General features: G+C 49.0%; 2 protein-coding genes across 2 annotated transcripts in view; both read right to left on the bottom strand.

The window, feature by feature from the left end:
- Positions 1-5942, bottom strand: part of maml2 (mastermind like transcriptional coactivator 2) — a 51358-nt gene extending 45416 nt beyond the window's left edge. Inside the window, exon 1 of the mRNA XM_080007515.1 lies at positions 4521-5942. Within this exon, the coding sequence (XP_079863641.1) occupies positions 4521-4955 (435 nt within the window). The 5' untranslated portion in view covers positions 4956-5942. The remainder of the gene's footprint in view (positions 1-4520) is intronic.
- A 4735-nt stretch (positions 5943-10677) lies between these two features.
- gab2 (GRB2-associated binding protein 2) overlaps positions 10678-20835 on the bottom strand; it is a 45383-nt gene continuing 35225 nt past the window's right edge. Inside the window, exons 4-10 of the mRNA XM_080007516.1 lie at positions 18087-18688; positions 15311-15408; positions 14532-14811; positions 13924-14014; positions 12995-13097; positions 11765-11887; positions 10678-11089 (exon numbers count right to left, since the gene is read on the bottom strand). Coding sequence (XP_079863642.1) covers positions 10943-11089; positions 11765-11887; positions 12995-13097; positions 13924-14014; positions 14532-14811; positions 15311-15408; positions 18087-18688 — 1444 coding nt within the window. The 3' untranslated portion in view covers positions 10678-10942. The remainder of the gene's footprint in view (positions 11090-11764; positions 11888-12994; positions 13098-13923; positions 14015-14531; positions 14812-15310; positions 15409-18086; positions 18689-20835) is intronic.

Genomic DNA, 20835 nt, shown 5'->3' with positions numbered 1-20835 from the left:
ATTTTTGACGTTTTTCAGCCCGACCCGCTTTGCACTCGTGTTGTGCTGGATAAACGCAAACACTGGAGGCGTGGAGAATAAATGCATGATGAGGGTGGGGGTGGGGGTGTGGGCGGGGTTGTTTCTACAACAGCACACTTTGTTATTTTGGCTCCGGCCGATAATTATGAGCAGCGAAACACACATTAACCCCGGGGCTGATACAAACACGCTCACCAGCCCCGCGCTTCCTTCGCGCCGTTACGCTGCGGTCATCACTTTTAAATAGAACAGGCTCCTCCGGAGTCGACTTCAGTGGAAAACGCTGCGTAGACGCCGCTCTCGACCTCCTTTACGCCGCCGCCGCCGCCGCTCCGCGCCGATCGCTGTTGCCCCCGTCGCGTTCGCGCCGAATCCAAACAGCGACGGAGCCCGAGCGCCGCACGGTGCGATCCCTGCGCTCCACTGGAAGGCTGCTCTCCTTCTTTCCGCTTTGCTCCCTTGCTCTTTTTTTTTTTTTTTTTTTTTTTGTTGTTTTTTGTTTTTTCTCTCCCTACCGCGGCCCCCACGCAACTTCATTCTGTTGACGCATTCGCCCGCCCCTATCGCCCCGGGGACCAAACACCAGATCTGGACGCCGTGCCTCGCTCAGGGGGCGTCGGAGCGTCTTTCCGGGGCGGAGGGGAAACCGGGAGAGCATGCGGGCTCCGCACCGAGCCGGAGGGATTCGAACCCAGAGCTGTTAACCACCACGCCCCTCTTGATACACTGATCTTTATAGGCTGTAAAAACCAGTCCTTAGAAACGCGTGGACTATCATTTATGTCGGGCCCCTGAACGGCTGTGACGGTGAGCAATGAGCTGCAGCACATTGTACGTTCATCTCTGAAATAATACCTGTGAAGCCTCAGGTGCCGACGAGCCGTGCGACCGCGCAGGAGCCACGTGCACTGGAGAACATCAATGAAAGCCTGGGAGAATGTCATCCGGCGTTCATTCTCGGCTCTCTTGCAAATTGATAAATACAATTTGAGGTAATACGACGGTGATTTTGCGTCTCCCTTTTGTCCATTTTTACAAAGCGCCGCCACGCTCTCGAGGAAGAATGCCGCGGAACGGCCAAGCTCCAGTCCATTGGTTCTCAGAAATAACGTAGGATTGAATCCTTTGTCGACGCCATTGATGATTCCAAGTGGACGATGGGCGGGACCTGAAGGCGCCCACGGAGGAGTCATGAGCATAACCATGAAACAAAAAAAAAACAAAAACAGAATTGTTTTTCTTTTTCCGTTTATCAGCGGCAGACGGCCCTATAAAGCAGAGACATCTGCAGCCTCTCGCCCCCTTTGACATCATATTGAGACATTCCTTGGGAAATATTTGGTAGCCTGCAGTCTGGATGTTGAAATCCCCTTTGCCCAACGAAAGAAAACAACTAAATAAATCTTGCGTCTCGCTGACCGTTCCCTCGGCAGATGCCGAGCAGGAAGCGGGGGCTCCGCCGGAGCTCCCAGGCAGAGCACCTCCTCGCTTCTCCCCCAAAGGACTATTCTTAGTCGCCGGGTGGAGGACTGCGGCCGGTGGAGAGGAAAACACCGTCGCCGCTCGCTTGTTTGCCGCTCACGAGCTCCGACGGCGCCGCGTGACAGATCGACGGCCGGTTCCGGTTCCGTCACAAAATTCCGTCCTCGTCATAGTAACACAACATTTTGGAATCCACAGTTTTCTCAGCGGTGACGTTAACTTCGGCATTTACCGGTCGGAGACAAAAAGATAAAGACAAGGAGTTTGAAATGAAGCATCGCGTCCTAAAACAAGAGCCCTTGTTTGTACTTGAGTATGTTTAGCTTTGGTCAGAACCACGACCCATGAAAGGTTAGGCTACCAGTACATGTACTTTATATGAGACATCAATAGATACGTTCTCCACTGCTGACCTATAAACAGAGACTTGTTTGATTTGATCGAAGAAAAAAACACAAAAAAAAAAACAATAATTCTTAGACTCTTCTTAAACGACAGGAAGTTAAAACGGGAGACATAAGACACGGCCATGCGGGCCGGTGAAGCAACCGGGGAACTGAGCTCCGGGGCCGGTGTCCTCCCGGTTCAGCGGCAAACCGGCCGTCAGGCAAACCTTCAGTGACACCGTCCCAAAAGCGCAGAGACAGAGAGAGAGAGAGACAGAGACAGAGACACAGAGAGACAGAGACAGAGAGACAGAGACAGAGACAGAGAGACAGAGACAGAGAGAGAAGCCTCTGAATCCGAGTCACGGCGTCGACTGCAAAAAGAGTCGATTCAGATGCAGGATGCCAGGCGTACAGCAGGCACCGAAAAGAAGCACCAAAACAGCCTCTTCGCAACAGATTAACACCGGTTATTAATTATTGAATGAAGTGGGTCAATGAGATGACGGTCGCAGAAAAATATATTGATTTCTGCAAACACCGCTATAAAGATTATTCCCCATTTCTATACGACCGCGTTTGAGTCTCCTTTGGTTATAATGGTACTGTTAGAGGCGGAGCCCGGTGGAAAAGAGAGGATTTCAATTCACAAGACGTAGGACTGGCCTCCTGAAGCAACAAAGTACAAACTGGTGTAAGAGAGCTGGAAACAACAGCACAGGGGGGAACCAGGTTGACAGACGTTGCCGTTTCAACCGGCCGTCCTTTCAACTAATCCCCCTTTGGCGGCAAAGAAAGGAGAGAAATCTTTCATCGCAGAAAAAAAAAAAACCTCGCTCGTGGACAGCTACGCCTCACTCAGAAAAACTTCTCTCCGCGTGACATCCAAATAAAAGTTAAATACCAGCGAGAATGAGACACTAGTCTGCATCCAACACGTCGGATGATCCACAAGGTGCTTCTGTTCCGCTTTGACTCACAGTGAAAGACTCTTGACTCGGCTTTCAGCAAACACCAAACACCCGACGCCCCAGTGACCCCGTGACCTCAAGGTGTTTCCTCTGCAAACAGCCGGCGTGGCCCCACAGGACGGGATCTGTTGCAGGATGGGACCCGCTCCAGGAGGGGGTCTCCAGGGCGGGATCTCCTCCTGCAGGACGGGACCTCCTGCCGTGGGATGGGACCTCCTGCAGGACGAGACCTCCTGCTCCAGGACGGGACCTCCTATAGCAGGTCCCTCTGTCCAATGAGTCTTGGAACATGTGAACTGCAGCCATCTTCACTGTCAGAGTTCCCATCATTATCACCATCATCACCATCATCACCATCATCATCATCATCATCACAACCATCATCCTGTCTCCAACCAACCACTTCTAGAGCAGATGTTTCCAACTGGTAGACCACATACTAATGCAGACCGGCCCGCTCAATACATCTATTTAGCCACCAGCTAAATAAATGTTGGGCCCTGAAGCTTCCAGTAAAGACCAACAACGGTCAATCAATGATGGGATTTTTCAACAAAATAATTGTATGGATTAGCACTTCAAGGCTTTTGGTGAATCGGTGAAGGTCACTTGAAGAATATGAAGGTGGTTTTGTATTCTGCTTTACAAATATAGCAACACTCTCAACAATGCAAACTGTGGTACACACTGCAGAAAAGCACTGTTACCTGGGCTGAGCAATGTTGACGAAATCCAATATCACAAAATGTATTCACTAAATACCTTGATATTTACAATTTAGCGGGATTTTGAGGAGGACAAAATGTTTTTTTGAAATACTGTAAAATCAACCAATCATTAGTAATGTGGATATTATGACCATTGATTACAAAAGAAAAACAGTCCCTGAAGTTCAGAAAACTATATCACTTTACAGTGACGCTCCTTAAATACAGTAACTACATCACGATACGATATGTACTTTCATATCACGATACGATATCTGGTTTCATATCACAATACGATATCTAGTTTCATATCACGATACGATATCTGGTTTCATATCACGATGCAATATCTAGTTCCGTATCAGGATACGATGTCTAGTGTCAGATCGCAATGCAATATCTAGTTTTACATCACAATGCAATATCTTGTTTTGTATCACAATATGATATCTGGTTTCATATCACAATACAATATCTAGTTTCATATCACGATATGATATCTAGTGTCATATCGCAATGCAATATCTTGTTTTACATCACGATGCGATATCTAGTTTTACATCACGATGCGATATCTAGTTTTACATCACGGTGCGATATCTAGTTTCGTATCACGATATGATATCTAGTGTCATATCGCAATGCAATATCTAGTTTTACATCACGATGCAATATCTAGTTTTACATTATGATGCAATATCTTGTTTTGTATCACGATATGATATCTGGTTACACATCACGATGCAATATCTAGTTTTACATCACGATGCGATATCTAGTTTTACATCACGATGCGATATCTTGTTTCGTATCACGATACGATATCTAGTCTCATATCACGATGCGACATCTAGTTTCGTATGACGACGCCAGCTCCAGTATCGTACATCAGTATGGAGGTCTGCGCGGCGATATCGATGCGAATGCGATTACATCCCCGCCCGGAGACTCACCGCGATGCGGGTGTTGACCCTGTGCCCTCCCTCCGGGTTGGGGGCCTTCTGCTCCCCGTTGCTCCGGCCGTACTCCGGCGGGGGCGGCGGCTGCTGGGCCCTGGCCCCGCCCTTGGCCTTCCTGCTTCCGGGTCCCTGCTGCGCGAGGCTGAGGAGGTGCAACGTGCTCTCGCGCTCGCGGTCGCTGCTCTCGTGCTGCTCGCGCTGGTAGCGGCTCTCGCAGGTCGCGTGGTGGCGGCGGCAGAGCGCGATGCGGGCGCGCAGCCGCTCCACGATGGCGCTGTGGAGCTGCGGCACCGAGGGGCCGCGGTGCGGGGGCGGCGCCGGGCCGCCCGGGGGGACCCCGCCGCCGGGCAGCGCGCCCAGGGGGCCCAGGGAGCCCAGCATCGGCGCGAACCCCCCCGGGGCGGCCTGGGCGGGGGTCGCTTCGCCCATCAGGTCCACGCTGGAGGAGGCTGGAGCGGCGCGGTGCGCATGGACCGCCCGCGGGGACGAGGAGAACAACAACAACAACAACAACAACAACAAAAAAAAAAAAAAACCAAAAACCCTTCAAAAAATAAATGTGGAACTGGAGCAGTGGGTGTCACTGGGTCAGAGCCCCGGTCCAAAGCTCGAAAATATTTAAACTTCCACCGTCCCGCACGGAGAGCCACGCAGGCCTGGAGACGTTAATAACCCTTATAATTAAAAAGATCTGTGACCGGACCGTCACCGGGTCACAAACACCCCCCACCCCCGGTCCAGACCATCCACAAACCTTCAAGGAGCTTTAACTTCCACAGGTCGCGGATCCAGTCCGTCCACCGCGGATCCTTGTGTCCAATTCAGACCCAAATGACGCGGAACTCTTGTCCGGATCCAGGCGCTCGGGGAGCGGAGTGGGACCGGGACCCGGAACGACCATCCAGACTGGTCCCCTCAACTTTCACACTGGGCGACATTCCTCTTCCTAGCAGCCCCTCTCCCTCCTTCTCCCTCCTTCTCCCTCTCTCTCCATCCAGGGTCTCGGAGCTCTGGGGCGCACGGGGTTCTGCCCGTTCCCCGCTCCTCCGCTCCGCCGGTCCTCCGGTCCGCCGATCCTCCGGTCCTCCGGTCCTCCGGTCCTCCGGTCCTCCGCGGCGGTGTGACGGCGTGTCCGCTCCGAGCTCCGTCCTCTCGGTGACTACAACACCCTCATTGTGTGAACGTTCCTCCCTGACAGAACACAGTCCGGGTGGAAGCGGAGTCCAAACGCACCCCCTGCCGGAGGGAGGATGAAAATGCATGGACGTAGACCCTGCTGGGGTGGTCGGGAACTTGAATTAGAGCTGAAGGGTCATAATGAATATGCAGCCAGGACCACGGCAACAAGTAAGAACCTTAACATTGAATGTCTGCTGAGTTACAATTGTAGTTGAATTGATAATATATTGTTTGACAAACAATATTTTGTGGACGCAAGTTTCTTTCCAAAGATATACATTTTTTGTATTCTCTGTCTTAGTGAGTGTTTATTTTGAAAGAATATAAAATATCTTCAGCATCTACTTCTGTATTAATCTGTGAATATCAATCATATCTACGTTAAATGTTATGTAAACCCACATATAAGGAGCCAAAGTTATAGTTTATTATATAGCTAAAGTTTATTTTATATCAGCTCTCAGTATTTAATATCAAATAAATATTCAGCTAATATGTTTGCCGTTCTCTCCAATAAACTGGTGTGGTTTTACCATCATTGCCCGCTATGGTGGCACCGATGTGGGGCCACTAGCAGTTCCGCCTGCCACACCCCACCTAAGGGGGTTTTCTCGGGGGCCCCCCAACACGGGGCCAGTTTATTGGAGAGAGTGGCGAGAGGTAACGAGCCTGGAGCAGGTTGAAGGTTGTCCTGAAAAAGGCTCTCCCTGTGCGTGTGGGGATCGGTGATTTTAACCTGTGTTCATCGATTGCTCTGACAAACAACAGGTGTACAGCCACCCATGCTCCTGGGCCCAATTAACCCTCTTAACTACACCCAAGGCAGGCGTGGCTGCTTAAATCACACCACCCCCACGCCAATTTTTACAGTTGTGTCTTTGGAAAAGCAAACATCTTGCACACTAGTCTAGGGAACCCAGTACGGACCCTGGAGTAAGGAGAAAGTATTTAACTGATGAGTTGACAAACTAAAAGAAATTGAATATGAATTATATAAAATAAAAGGCTGACAAATTATTTAGAAAGTCATTGCACCATCATCATAAGTATTAATGCATTGACAATTGTATATGGTATCTTGGTCATTATAGCATTGTTGCTATCAATGGCTCTGCGGATGCGGCACGGGACGCACGGGCCGTCTCAGCGTCCGATTAGAAAAAGATATTGCGCTAATGATATGACAGCGCAAACACGACCGTAAAGTTTTGCCTCCGCGGCCCTTGTTTTGCGTCCGATTGGGGATCCGTGGAGATGCGTGGATTCAAACATGTTGTACTTTTAGATAAAAATGTAATTTGTGTTTTTAGCCTCATGTGCAATGACTATAAAACATTTCAATCATTTGAGTAAAACTATAATAACTTACTCTTCCCACACAGTTCATTTAATACATGAATAAAATGTTTGTATATTTACATTTTTACTTAAATTCTAGATCTCACTGAATCTGAATTTAACAATTTAATATATTTATATATTTTACTCTAAAGTACCACAAAGTTCATTTTTTCAGCTGAACGCCAAGGCCTTTCGGGTGCAGGAGCCCGATACGGAGCTATCCATGGTCCCATTAGGTTCGATGCCAAAGTTAATTTTTGTCAAAGTCAAACGCCTATTTTGTACAATACATTATTCAAAGTTTCAACAACTTGCTTTTGGAGACTGCTGCCCGTTCCGCTTCCTTTGGATGCCGTGACATTAATAATAATTTTAATAATAACGTCAAAATATTATTTCAGATCACTGGAAAGTCCGGGCATGACACCCCTTATAAATAGTGCTTCAGTCGCACCAGCTCTCTGCAGACGGTAATAATTTCACTCTAACTGCGTGTAGCTATTAATGCCGGTGTTTGTGAATTGGATGTTTTTGGCAATGAGGCTCATTTGCATAGAAAGTTATGAATGTATGAATCATACCTCATTTAAATACGTGCAAATAGCACCGGCGCACTGGCTGGACGCCAGTGCAGTTAGGCGTGCATTTCACCGTTTGCAGGTGCTTTGAGAATTAGATGCTCACTTTTTATGTGAGTGTGAGTATTTGCGCCGGCTTAGCCGCCACAAAAGCGGTGCAATCCTTTTGTGAATTGGCCCCACTGTTTTTATTTGTTTAATTTTGAAAAACGGAGAACGGGGAAGCGCAGCGGAGCCAAGACCGCTCCCCTCCATTACGCATATGGGTACGGACGGGGGGGGGGGCATGAGACGCATCATGGGTGGCCATCAGCGACACAGGACTCCCCTGTAAGGGGCAGAAGACATCAAACTGCTTCTTCAGGACTCCCCAGCAGGGGGCCGCAGACACACCACACGAGTAGCACCTGGAATCGAACCTGGTTCCTGTTGTCCCTGAGCGGAGTCGGAGTCGGAATCTTCTCCCTGAGTTTGCATGAGTTTCCCTTTGAACATTTGGAGACATTTGGGTACGATGAATGCATTAAGGTAAGGGTTTCCAACCTGGGGTGTCTGACCCCGACAGGGGGCTGCCAGAGATCGCAGGGGGGTCGCGAGGCCTTGGACAATTTGAAGCATAGGGTTCTAATAGTCAAATATTGGTTAAAAAATCCTGATCTGAGTATAAGTAAAATATATATTTAAACAAAATCCATGACTATATGTGGTAACGTATCGTAAAATGTATAAAGACCTTAGACATTGTACAAATTCAGACAAAAACGGACGCTAATCAATACAATACATGGGAAAAAAATGTAATTTCCCTCCTAGCCTTATAGCTATGAGGCAGATTTCGAAATTCCGCCTTATAGCACCTGAAATGAAGCGTAAACGCAAAAGCACGATGCGCATCTTGATTTATTTTATGTCCACAATTTAAATCTACCATTAATACAGGAATAACAGAGTCTCGTTTATCCCAAATATACTGTACCACGTCACCATCGCACTGGCGTTGTTTTGTCATATTGCTTCACAAAGTCAAGACAGCTTTTCATACATCAATGTTAGTAGAGACAGATTCCTTGTTTTGTTTTTCCTCCTCTTTTACACTTATCGTCTGCGAAACACAATAAATTAATAAATTAACACACGGGCAATCTACAGATGCTTTTACAGTAGTAGCAATAACAGTGGTTGGAAAAAAAACAAAGAAGGATCTCCACGAGTACAGTATGTCCGCCCAGTGTCAGCACATCACCATCTACCACAACACACGCACAGTCTCTCTACATAATAAATTACGCGGCGTCCGTTTGTCTTTTACTTCGGGGGATCGCGGGGGGCGGGGGAGGGGGGGCGCTCGGTCGCCCTCTCTTCCCTCGCTCTCTCTCCCTCCCTCGTCGCGAATCACAGTTGGCCAGGGGGGGAAATGGGGCTCCGCCAGTGCGGTCCGCCGGCCGGCCTCCCGTACAGGAAAGGGCGGGTCGCGAGCCAGCATCGGACGCCAGTGAGATTCGGTTTCCAAATTTCCAAACGTAAGGGGAACGCGACGGACTCGCCTTCTAAAGCGAGCTTTGACCCCGTCGCACATCGCGAAAAAACCGCCCGCTCGCACGTGTGAGTAAAAATAATGGTAAAAAGAATACAAAAAGGCAGTAAAAATGGTAGAAAATACATTACGATCATAATCTTAATTGAGCCATGAACAATGGCGTCTTCTGTGGCTTGACCACACGAGTAGCTGTGAACAGGGTTTACTTCAGACGTGGTTCCAGCCCACAGTGAAATACTGGATTTTGGTTTGGCATAAAAAAATTCAAAAAAAAAATCGAAATGACACCGTCCCAAGTAGAATATGGCTGCTCCTTTAGAAACATTGGGAATAATCATAATTCCGAAGGGAGAAGGAGGCACTGAAAACCAGAATAAAGACAATAAGGCAATTTAAGAATCTTAACAAGATGGCCGGAGTTTACCATTCTCTTCAAGTTCTGATCAAGTTCAAATCGGCGGCGAATCCTTTCGGTTTTGTGGCAAAACTGTCGCTGCAGGAAAAGTGCCTCTTTTGTCTTTTGTTTTTTTTCCTGTCATTTTGTCAAACAAGTGCAATTTGCAGGTTTGCTGACGCTGCGCCTCCACCTCTCTCCTCTCTCCTCCTCCCGAGCTGCAAATAAGACATCGCATCAAACACCTCTGGGAAGCCGGCGCCCGCAGGCGGGAGAGCTGCAGCGCTCTGCCGGCCTCGTCGAAGCGCCTGGATGTGAATGTGGGGGCACATGACGGGGGGAGCCGAGCGGCCGCCGCGCCGGAGCGGCAAGCACCTTCAGAGGGAAGACGGGAGGCAACGGGGGGCGGGGGCGTGAACCTCTGAAACCAGCGCCTTCCTTCCTTCTTCCTTTCCCCCGCGACTCCTCCCTCCAACTCAATCATTACCTCGCTGGGTGAAATGCATCGAGGATTTAACTGAAATGAATAAATAACCACCGGAGATCAAACGCGGACGGTTTTTTCCTGCCTCTCGTCGTTTCCGCTTCCACCGTACGTCGGCGCCGGAGCTGTGATTTTTTTATTTTTTTATTTTTTTATTTTTTTAATGGTACCTGCGTATAAATTATTGACCTGGCAGCCCCTGCGGCTGTGGTTTCCAGCTTGTTTTTTTGATTTAAACCAAAGAGACAGTCGTCTAAAGTTAGCATGGCGGCCTCTGACAAGGCCCTTTGTTGTAAGGCCTTATTTCTTCCTCATGCCAGACATGCACGGCTCAGCAGAAACCATCGCCTGCAGTGAAAATAATCTCTTCAGTGATTCTGCGGCGCTCAGCAGAAAACGGCAGATTGAAGTCAAGGAGAGAGAGGCTGCCTGGTGGCGGAACAAAAAACTAAATATATATGTGTGTGTGTGTGTGTGTGTGTGTGTGTGTGTGTGTGTGAGAGACTGCATGTTGGCGTTCCTGAGACCAGTAATCATTCCGTGTGTTTTATCGCAAGCCGCCGGTTAAAGCCGCGGTAGCCTCTACGTTACAGGAATTAAAAAAGGAAGGAACCTGCGAGAGCCGAGGTTAGCTGGAGTTAAAAGACTTGAACACGGACTGGGGGGGGGGCCGCAGGCTGAGGCCGTGACGAGGTGCGGAAAAGGGGCGTTGCTGTTTTGACCTGATACCACTCCCCCGCGGACGGGGCGGAGAGGAGCGGGATCGGCTATGGCTTCTCGTCCCGGTGCGTTTTGGCCGACGCGCGGCCCTGAAATCGGACGGGCGGACGGGGGGCGGGGGGCGGGGGGCAGGGGTTGGTTTGTGGGTTTTTCCACCGCGCCCCCAAATCACGCAGGCTAGTGTCAGGACTTGGCGACCCCCTTGGCGGGCTCGGCCGACTGCCGCACGTCGGTCCACTCCTGCATGGTGTTCTGCAGCGCCCGGGTCTTCTCCTTGTCCACCTGCACGTAGTCCACCTTCTCATCCGAGGTCACCGAGGACGTGGAGGGCTGCGCGGGGCGGTAAATGTGGAAGAATTAATTGAAAGTGAGGTCATCATATGCAACCAAACCCACAGCTATGACACCCGAGATGTTTTTCATATAAAACCCGCTACAGACCTCATGACACATTTCCGGTCAAATACACTAATCCAGAGGTTCTCAACAGGGGGTCCGGGGAGCCCCGCCCCCATGGGTCCTTCAAGAGGTTTCAGATTTACCCAGAAAAAGTTATTATAGAACTTCCCTTTTATTTAATTTCCGAGACGTCGGCAGCATTGGAGGACGTCCAGTAACAACTGTTTGGATCCTAGTTTCACTGTTATCTCCCTGACCAGAGAAGAGACACCAAAATGATATTTAACAATAAAAATCTGATGAGATTTGGGTCCCAGAGACTAAATCTTATCAAATATGGGGTCCCAGGCCAAACGTGGATCAAACTGGGATTACATTTTTTACATCCTTGATGTGAAAAAGGTTGAGAATCACTGCTCTAAATATCATTCGCTTAGGAAAACAAAATGGTGTATCACAATATAAAAACATCCTAATTTCATGCAAGTACCATCACACACACACACACACACACACACACACACACACACACACACACACACACACACACACACACACACACACACACACACGTGGACTGAACACCATCTGTGTGACTTCATTTACTTTTCTACAGGAACTGGGGGATCCGGGTTGGAAGTCCAGGGCCAGGTAGTCCACGTTCCCACACTTCCGGGGCGCGGGGCTGCTGGTGCCGCTCACGGCCGGGGAGGTGGACGCTGGGTTCTGCTGATGGGGGCAGGACAGAACTGCAGGTGTTAAAATGCATTGAAGTGAAATTAAAGCTAAACAGTTGCCCGTGCGTCCTGTTCCCCGCAGACGTTTAAGCCTCTGGGGTCTTGGTCGTTTCGGTGCCGCTTGGCCACGCCCGTTCCTTTCTACTCAAATGATTTATCATTTTTGTCAACTCAAGAAACTCTTTCTAACTTTCTTCTCATTCTTGCACCGCAGAAACCATTTCATAGTTCTCAGAAAAGTGGAGGAACAATCCCTTTTTTTTGTGTCAGCAATGTGGGAACCAGGAACAGTCATGGTTCTTGGAACTCAGTTTTGAGGGACTTTTTTAGCTCCTACTCCAGGGCAGGGACTAACCGGCACAAGAGGAACCTTCAGTGACGTAAGCACACGCTGATGGTTTCAGTCTAAGACCACGGTCCCTCCGACTGAGCACAGTCCGCCCGGTGGGGCCCCATCGCTCTGGGCGGGGACCAGCCAAGTACGCTCAGCGGAAATGTGAAAATAACCAATAAAAATAGTATTTTTGTCGCAGATGTATTTATTTATTTGTTTATTTTTTCAGACGCCAATCGAATGAATTAAAGTTCGCCCGGTAACCCCCGTGAGGTGTCCCGATGCGAGCCCGTGCCTTCGGCGGAGCAAACTTTTGAATCAGGCCTTGTTGTGATGAGTGAAGATTCGGCGACTGGACGGTGCCATCATTTCTCGCCTGCAATCTGTGAACTGATGAGGTGAAGCCAGTGAAAGTGACGGAGCAGATACAGCACGGAAGTCACAGCAAAAAAACCCCACCGGCCGACGTCGCTTCAGTGTTCCTGCTGGCGCTGGTGTCTAGTTCTCAGGAGGCCCCGGTTCCTGGCTCCCCTCAGGGAGACGCCCCAGCTGTTCGGTGCCAGAACGCCCACAGAGCCAGACACGCTGTAGGGATCCAGTCAATCTATCGACAAACCGTGGCGTGAAACCTTTTATCGTATTTCCTCTGTAGAAGGTGCTGGAGCGGAGCCCGCGCTGCCTGACGGGGCTGCACCAGCGCTCAGTGAATGGAAGAGAAGGTGACAGAAGCACACAGGAAGCAGCCACTCCCATTTCCTGTCTCACCATAGGAACGTAGTTCTCCTCGCTGTCGGCGGAGTCGGTGCTGGTGATGCTCTGGGTGGAGATGGGGCGACAGTGCTGGGAGTTCATGGAGTTCATCGCAGGCCTGAATGGAAACAACACCGGCCTCTTAGCGCTAAAACCCTCTGGGCCCCTGGGGGCCACAACACAACATGGCTGCTATTAAGCTCTGTTGATCTGTTTATCAATGTGTGTGTGTGTGTGTGTGTGTGTGTGTGCGTGTGCGTGTGTGTGTGTGTGTGCGTGTGTGTGTTCGTGTGTTGGGGTTCATACAGACGACTTCAAATTGAATTTCAAAGGCCCTCAATGACTTTTTCGAGAGCTGTTTTTCGTCATGAGGACGCCGCACAAATGTCAAAATCTCCCCCAAAGGAAGAACATTTTCATGGAACGTCAATAAAGGTTCACGTGGTTAGGTGCGGGGTAAGTCATCTTTCTAAAGAAACAATCTCTTGTGATCGACTTTTAAATATTAACATACATATTATAAATGATTATAAATATAAAGTTACGATTTATACACAACAACAGCACTAAAAAAAATGTTTACTGTACGAGCAGAATGTCTGACTTGCAGTGTCGTGAGGACGACAAGTATCAAGGGAAAAACGCAGTGAGACGCCATATTGACAAAAAAATGAATTGCAATGAGACATTGTAAAATCTGATTTATGTGACATTCATTATTATATTGGATGACAACATTTGCAGCAGTGAAAGCACATCATGCTTATATACTTATATACTTATACCTAAGTACCGCCGCACATAAGACGGGGATTTTCCAGGATTTACAGTATTTACATTTAAAATAAGATAAAGTACTTTAAGCACATTAAGGACCATCTGTGAAGCCTGGTGTGTGTGTGTGTGTGTGTGTGTGTGCGTGTGCGTGTGCGTGTGATACCTACATTGGCCGCGTCCAGGACATGGTGACCGGACTCTTAAATGGCAGCTCATCGATTATTCCGTTGCTCCTCAAGTCGAGAGGCGTTGGCTTCGCTGTGGGAAAACAAAACACGAAAGAGTCGATCGGACGTCAGTGAAAAGGAGGAATTTATAATCACAACAACTGGAGGGAAATTCAGAAAACATATATATATATATATATATATATATATATATATATATATATATATATCTCACATCATCTGCTTATGAATTGAACATTCTCTGTGGGAAAAGATAAATGTAACTTTAACAACGCCCTGGGAGGAAATTCGAGAAACTATCGTGTAATTGAAAGTATAATAAATTGACCAAACCTCTAAAAAAAGACCCTCACAAATTAAATTATTTTTGCAGACCTCCTACTGTGAGTTGCTGTGGGTTAAATGTTCTCATCCTAATTCATTTAGACGGCAAATCGGCGCATCATGTTTTAACATCTTCATTTCTGCACGACAGCACTACAACACTAAAACGTCCCAGTCGTCAACACAACCCATGGTCCTCACAGGAAGAAAAACCGTCTCCCACACAACGCACGGTGAGGGTCCGGTCCGCGGCACAGACTCACATTTCCTGTTGGGTTTGAGGTTTCGGTTGATGGGCGGCGGCGTGACGTCGCTGAAGCGCCCCGGCCGCTGGCACAGGGAGGCGGAGCTTCCCTTGCGGGCCGGCAGCGTCGCTGAGAACCCTGGGAAGTCGAAGTGGTGCGGCCCGGGGCTCATGGGGATGTAGATGTTCTTGGGACTGTCCGCCTGGGCGGCGCTGAGCGGGGACGAGCCGGGGTTCATGGGAACGTAGTTGTCCTCAGAGTTGCCGCTGTCCGAGCGAGTCAGGGGGGCCTTGGCTCGCTGGGGGGGTAGCGGTAATATTGTGATTTTAGGATAAGTGATTTTAAATGGTGAATTTCACATTCATAGTCCATACTCATTTATACTTCATTCATATCCCATACCTAACACTTGTTCACCGCTGCAACATTATTGGATAGTTCCTAATTTGCCTTTTTGGTGGTCATATTACACAAAAACTCAAAATTCCTGAAAATACACATACAGACAGTACATATGAACAGTGGCACATGATTAGAGAACCACGGACCATTGACTCCTGAGGACCATGGACTCCTGAGGTACATGGACTCCTGAGGACCATGGACCTACATTACTGTGGATTGTGAATAATCCCTGTGCACTAGAGGAGACTAAACACACAAACCAAGGGCTGACGAATCTCTGTCTTCAGGGTTTTAACTCCTGACGGTGTCGCTGGGTGTCTGGAAGTGGCACCTAATCTCATCTACTGTAAAGACCAAAGGTCCTCGAGGTTCAAAGAGTAGCAGCGACTCACCAGGTAGGAGCTGTAGCCGTCGTTGACCGACTCCACCGACTGGCCTGAGTTATTGAAATATATCGGGCGGTGATGGTTGTTCGTTTCAAAGGAGGATCCTGGGGGGGGGCAGAGGAGAGAAATTAATGCAACCACTAATCCTGAAATTGAACCTACACCTCAAGCGGGACACCACAACGCTCCACGTGCTACGGTGGAACCGTCACAACGCAGGTGGCGTTTCAGTGAATTGCCTCCAACAGTTAAATGATGAGGAAATGGTAACTGAACATTGTTAGCAACATGGAACCCAATGATAGATGAAGCAGATTCTCATGTTGAGGTGAAGCTTCCTCCACACAGTAAACAGCTGAGCGGTCAAAAGGAGCAGCAAATGAGGGCGTTTAACTCAGTTGCATTGAGGCAAAACCAGTGTTTTAGTTCACAGTGACTGTGCATGTCAGCTTGGATGATCATATCTCACCTTTTTGAAGTCATTTTTGTACTAAAATTAATATTTTTTCTAAGATGTACAGCAGTGACAATGGAATCTATGTATTAGAGCTGGGAATGTCACAGAATTTGTATATTCCAAAATGCAAAAACGACAGCAGTTTGCCCTGAAAAGCTCCACTGGGGGTTGACTTGGTGTTAGACGGTGCAGCCGGTGTGTGAGCAGCCCGGTTTCTGGCTGACAAGAGGTCAGAGGTCACGTCCCATCCCTGGCCATGTAATGCCCAAAGATGGGGCGCACAAGGTGGCACGGTGGCGCAGTGCATTGCACTGCTGCCTCACAGCAAGAAGGTCCTGGGTTTGATTCCCGCCTGGGGCGCTGTTGGCACCGTGCTCCCAAACAGGAGCCTTTCTGTGTGGAGTTTGCATGTTCTCCCCGTGCTCACATGGGGTTTCCTCCACCTCACGTCAGTAAGGACCCCCACTAAAAAACATGCACCATCATGGTCTGACCAGCGATGGACAATTATCACCTGGTCCCCGGGCGCGTCCACGTACGCTGCCCACTGCTCCCGGCTGTGCCCCCAGAGGAAGGACAAGCCAGGATGGGTCAAAAGCAGAGGAACCATTTCACTGGCCACCATTAAAAGCATGTGTGTGTGCAAGCATGTGTTATAGTGTGGTGTGTTGCGTGAAGAATAAAGACTGTTTCTTCTTTCTTCTTCAAAGCACACTCAGAGCCGCTCAGAGCCGCTCAGCGTCCCTGGGCCTCCGTCCGTCCGTCCTCCTTTTGCCTCAGTATTTATCAGGCTGGAACGAGGCCTCGTGGCTTGAATGCCATTAGCGTCTGAGCAGAACCGCGTCTGCCAGACCGGACGGCTTTGTCCTGCTGAGCGGCCGGGTCCTTCCCATGAAACCACCGTAAAACATGTCCCAAATGAATTGATGCGCATATTCACAGAGAATGTGAAATAATTCGTCCATTGTTGTTACACTAATCTCTGTCGCAATGTAGCTTGAATGTTACTCTCCCTTGTAAGTCGCTTTGGATAAAAGCGTCTGCTAAATGACTAAATGTAAAAAAATGACTAAATGTCCATATATTGAAGTATGCAACGCCTACTGTATGCTCCGCTTGGTTGTTTTTTAACCGTGATGTTATTTGAGTGTTTTTCTTCATCACAAAGTGAATTACCCTAATCGTCCGGGCAAAAAGACGTTGTTACGGACATGAAGTGTCTCTTTAATTTATTTTATTTTTTTTTATAAATAAAGATTATACATCTTTGAACTGTCATTGTTTGTTCCGGTATTTTACACAAAGATCAAGATAAGATAAAGTGCATCCATTACCGTAACAGCTCTTTTTTAATCTTAAATTGTACGGACGTGTTCAGGTTTTTCAATTTTTGATAAGAAAAGCATCGAAAAAAACACCAAAATTATATAGTTAAAAACAACTCAGCGCACCATGACGTGGGCGCTGTGTACTTTAATATTTAAATGAATTACTTCACATTCTCTGTCAATATGAGCTTCAATCCATTTCCGGAAATTTGGTTTCATGAGAACGACCCCGGGCGGAGGTGAATCAGCACGACGTCGGAAGGAGGCGACGGAGACGGAGGGAGAGGAAGAGGAAGAGGAGGAATCACATCCTGAACACAGCGATACCACAAGGCGGGAAGACTGACGACGACGGAGCCCACGTAAAAAAAACTAAAAACTAAAAACAACAAAACCGGTTAAATATGTTGTATGTTAAATATGTTATATGTTAGATGCTATATGTTTAATGTAAAATATGTTTAATGTTAAATATGTTGAAATATGTGGTTTGAAAGGTTCAGTTTGCGTCATCAGTGGCGACTGGGTTCCACGTGATCACAGCGTCACAGTGGATCCTCGTTGGGAAAACAGCTGGAACCCATAAACAAACACAGAGTTTGTTCCGTTGGTGCGCACAGGGTGTAGACACACTTCCTCGCAGGCACAGCGTCCTGACGTAGGACACCAGGCGCTCCATCGGTCTTCCGTGGGAAACTCCGGCTACAGACTCGCTCTGTCGCTGGGGTTGTGGACGGAGCGTGTGTGGCAGCTCTGTCAACTTGAAAAACACCGTCAGCGTCCCGTGGAACGACACGGAAGCGGTTTTGTTTACAGCTCGGAGGGGAATCTAAATATGAGAAATGTAGGTGGTGATATGTGCGATTCCAACTGGGAATGAATGTATTAGTTTGTGTATTTGTACCATCTATGCTGGATTGCACCAAGATGGAACAGACCCAGCGTTAGAGGAGTCCCACCGGAGCTCACACCGCTCTGCCACGTGGCTGCACCGTACCTCTGTGCAGCCGGATGTTCTCCACCGCCGGCAGCGTGTTCCTCCGAGGGATGACCGACGCGACGGGGGTCACCTCCCCGTTCTGGCTCCCCAGCGACTGGGGGCTCCCCCACGGGCCGTCCGACCCCTGGCTGGGCTTGGGGGGGCGGGGCGGCGGGGCGGAGGAGGAGGACTCCGAGCCGGACGGCGTCACGGCGTTGTGGTTCTTATCGAACGTGCGCGGGATCTGGTAGAAGGAGCCGGGCGTGGTCGGCAGGTCGTAGTTGTCCGTGGCCGCCCGCTCGCCGCCGTGCACGGTGGCGAGCGCGTTGCAGGGCGTCTTGAAGGTGTATACCTCCTCGTTCTCAAGGTCCAGCTCCCCGAGGCCCCCGTGTGCGGGCCCCTCGGCGCTGTAGCCGCGGGGCAGCACGTAGCAGGCCTCCTGGGCGTCGGCGTGCAGCGGGTGCTGGTGCTTCCCCGGCTTGGGGAGGCTGTAGAAGCCCTGCAGCTGCGGCCCCAGCCCATTCACACAGTGCGACAGGCCGTGGGAGAGCTTCTGCCCCGCCAAGTCGCTGCCCACGAACAGACTGCTGCTGCGAGTGGACTGGGAGAAACTGGCACTCCTGCAACACACACACACACACACACACACACACACACACACACACACATACACGTTAGTCTTCATCGTATCCATGTTCCAGCAGCTCCATCGCAGACACACATCACATCTGCCACCTCTCTCGCTGCCAATCTCCCCGAAAACAATGGGAGTAAACTCCTCATCTCCTCTCACTTATTTTGACTGATGCAATGAACTAAACTGCCACTAGAGGGCAATGCACAACTACTGCAGAGATGGGAGATTTTTTTTTGCACCAACTGGGTTTTCTAGCGATCAAACATGAGGGCCAGTGCTGGCACACCTTCATCTCAGCATGTCTACTGTGTGTTATTAAATGAATACATAGCTCACATTTCTGCCTGTTGATCTGACATGTTAGCGTGTCTGAGAGAGAGGCCCTCCTTGTTGTGATTCAGAATTTTTTTCTTTCCCACAGTTTCCCAGCCCGGGTCAGCCACCCATGGGACATGGTTCACTTATTCCGTTCTTTATGGGATGTGACCCCCAGCGCCAAGTGCAGCGACTGCGCTGCAGCTTGGACTCGTGTAGACGGTCAGTTGAGCAGAGGCCTTCCCCTGCTTTTTGAAAAGCACCGCCGCTCCTCTGACCGGGACTCGTTTCTCCGGCGCAGATTAGCGTAGATCAAGATCATGACTTCTTTCTGGGGGACGCGCTGCATCAATGTGATGCAATTAATGCAGCCGTGAGGTTGCGCCCTCTGACGACCTTCTTAATTCTTTGTGTCAGATCACGCCGCCTTGCATCAATTCCTGCGACATTGACTGCAGGCCACGGCGTCTCATACATTAATCAATAACCTTCTCCATCAGTCTGGTTTCCGTCACCAAGGCTCCGCAGGGCAGCCTATACAATGATTCACCCAAAGCTGGCCCACTGGTGGTCAGCCTGACGGAATGTCATTGAGACATGATTCATAAGGCGCCAGAGCCACGTCGGCAGTGATTCATAACCTGTTTCTTGATGAGCGCTGCCGTGCGCCGGCAGATGCGGAGCGATGGAGGCACGCCTGCGTAATGCTGATGAGATGGACCCAGAGCTTTGATTTCCAGCGTTTCAAGAGGTCCCCCACGGCAGATTTATGTGCAAACGGGAGGGCCGACGGACCCCGGCTCGGGGCTCAATCTGATCCTGTGGAGCTGATGGATTGCGGTGTCAGCCTCATTGATCGCGCCCTGCGTCGGCCCTACTCTGGACGGTTTCACATGAGAGCTGCCTCTGGTTCTTGGAACCGGGTATGATGAGGTGAGCCAAGGTGGAAAACAAGGATTGCATTGGACGTACAATCAAAGAAAGAAACGTGCTAATAAAGGCACAAAGAAAAGTATCCTCATTGGACTTCTATTTGGTTGTGCTTCCCGTTCCGGGAAGGGCAGACATCAATAGTGGTATTGCATATCAGCCGAGATCCGGGGCTGGGTATCCGTACAGGAGAACATCACTGATACAAAAATCTTAATCTTCCAAAGGAACAGGTCAGATTTGAAAAAAAAATGACTTTGATTTCAGCTTTTTTGACACATGGAAGTTTGTAAGATGCTTGTTTGATTCCATTATTTGATGTCCAGTATGACCCAAAACGAAACCGCCCATCCACCAGTGAATGTAATGCATCAGATGGGTTCCCTGTATCGGCGGAAACTATAAGTCTGTCCCCAACCGTGATTATTAGATTCTGATAAAAAAAAAAAGGTCAATAGAGTTTATTTATCAAGGATATCGAAACTCTGCCTATTTGCTTTAACAAAGAAATGATTTTCATTCAACACTTTTCTGTCCAGTTTCCTATTTCCATCAACGTGGGGCTTTGCCTCAGACGGATAATGTACGTAAAAAAAACAATAGGATTCAGGCTCTTTTGGATTGTCACAAAAGCAAATATTTCCTTGCGGTTTAAATATGAAAGACAATCTCTCCTTTGTTATTTATTTGAAACTAGAGTCCAGAAGCACAGATTGGCAGCGGACTGATCCATCGCACACGTTTTATCTTTCTTCAACAGACTGATCTAACGTGTGCGTCTCCCCATCAGCGCTGCTGAGAGTCTGTGTCGTTCCCGTCCCAGCACCAGTGGTTCTAAACCTCGGGGGGGCGTCCAGGAAGAGGAAATGCCATGAACCTGTAGGT

Source organism: Zeus faber, assembly GCF_960531495.2.
Source record: "Zeus faber genome assembly, chromosome: 9".
Lineage (NCBI taxonomy): Eukaryota > Metazoa > Chordata > Actinopteri > Zeiformes > Zeidae > Zeus > Zeus faber.
This window is presented reverse-complemented; position numbering and strand designations above follow the sequence as displayed.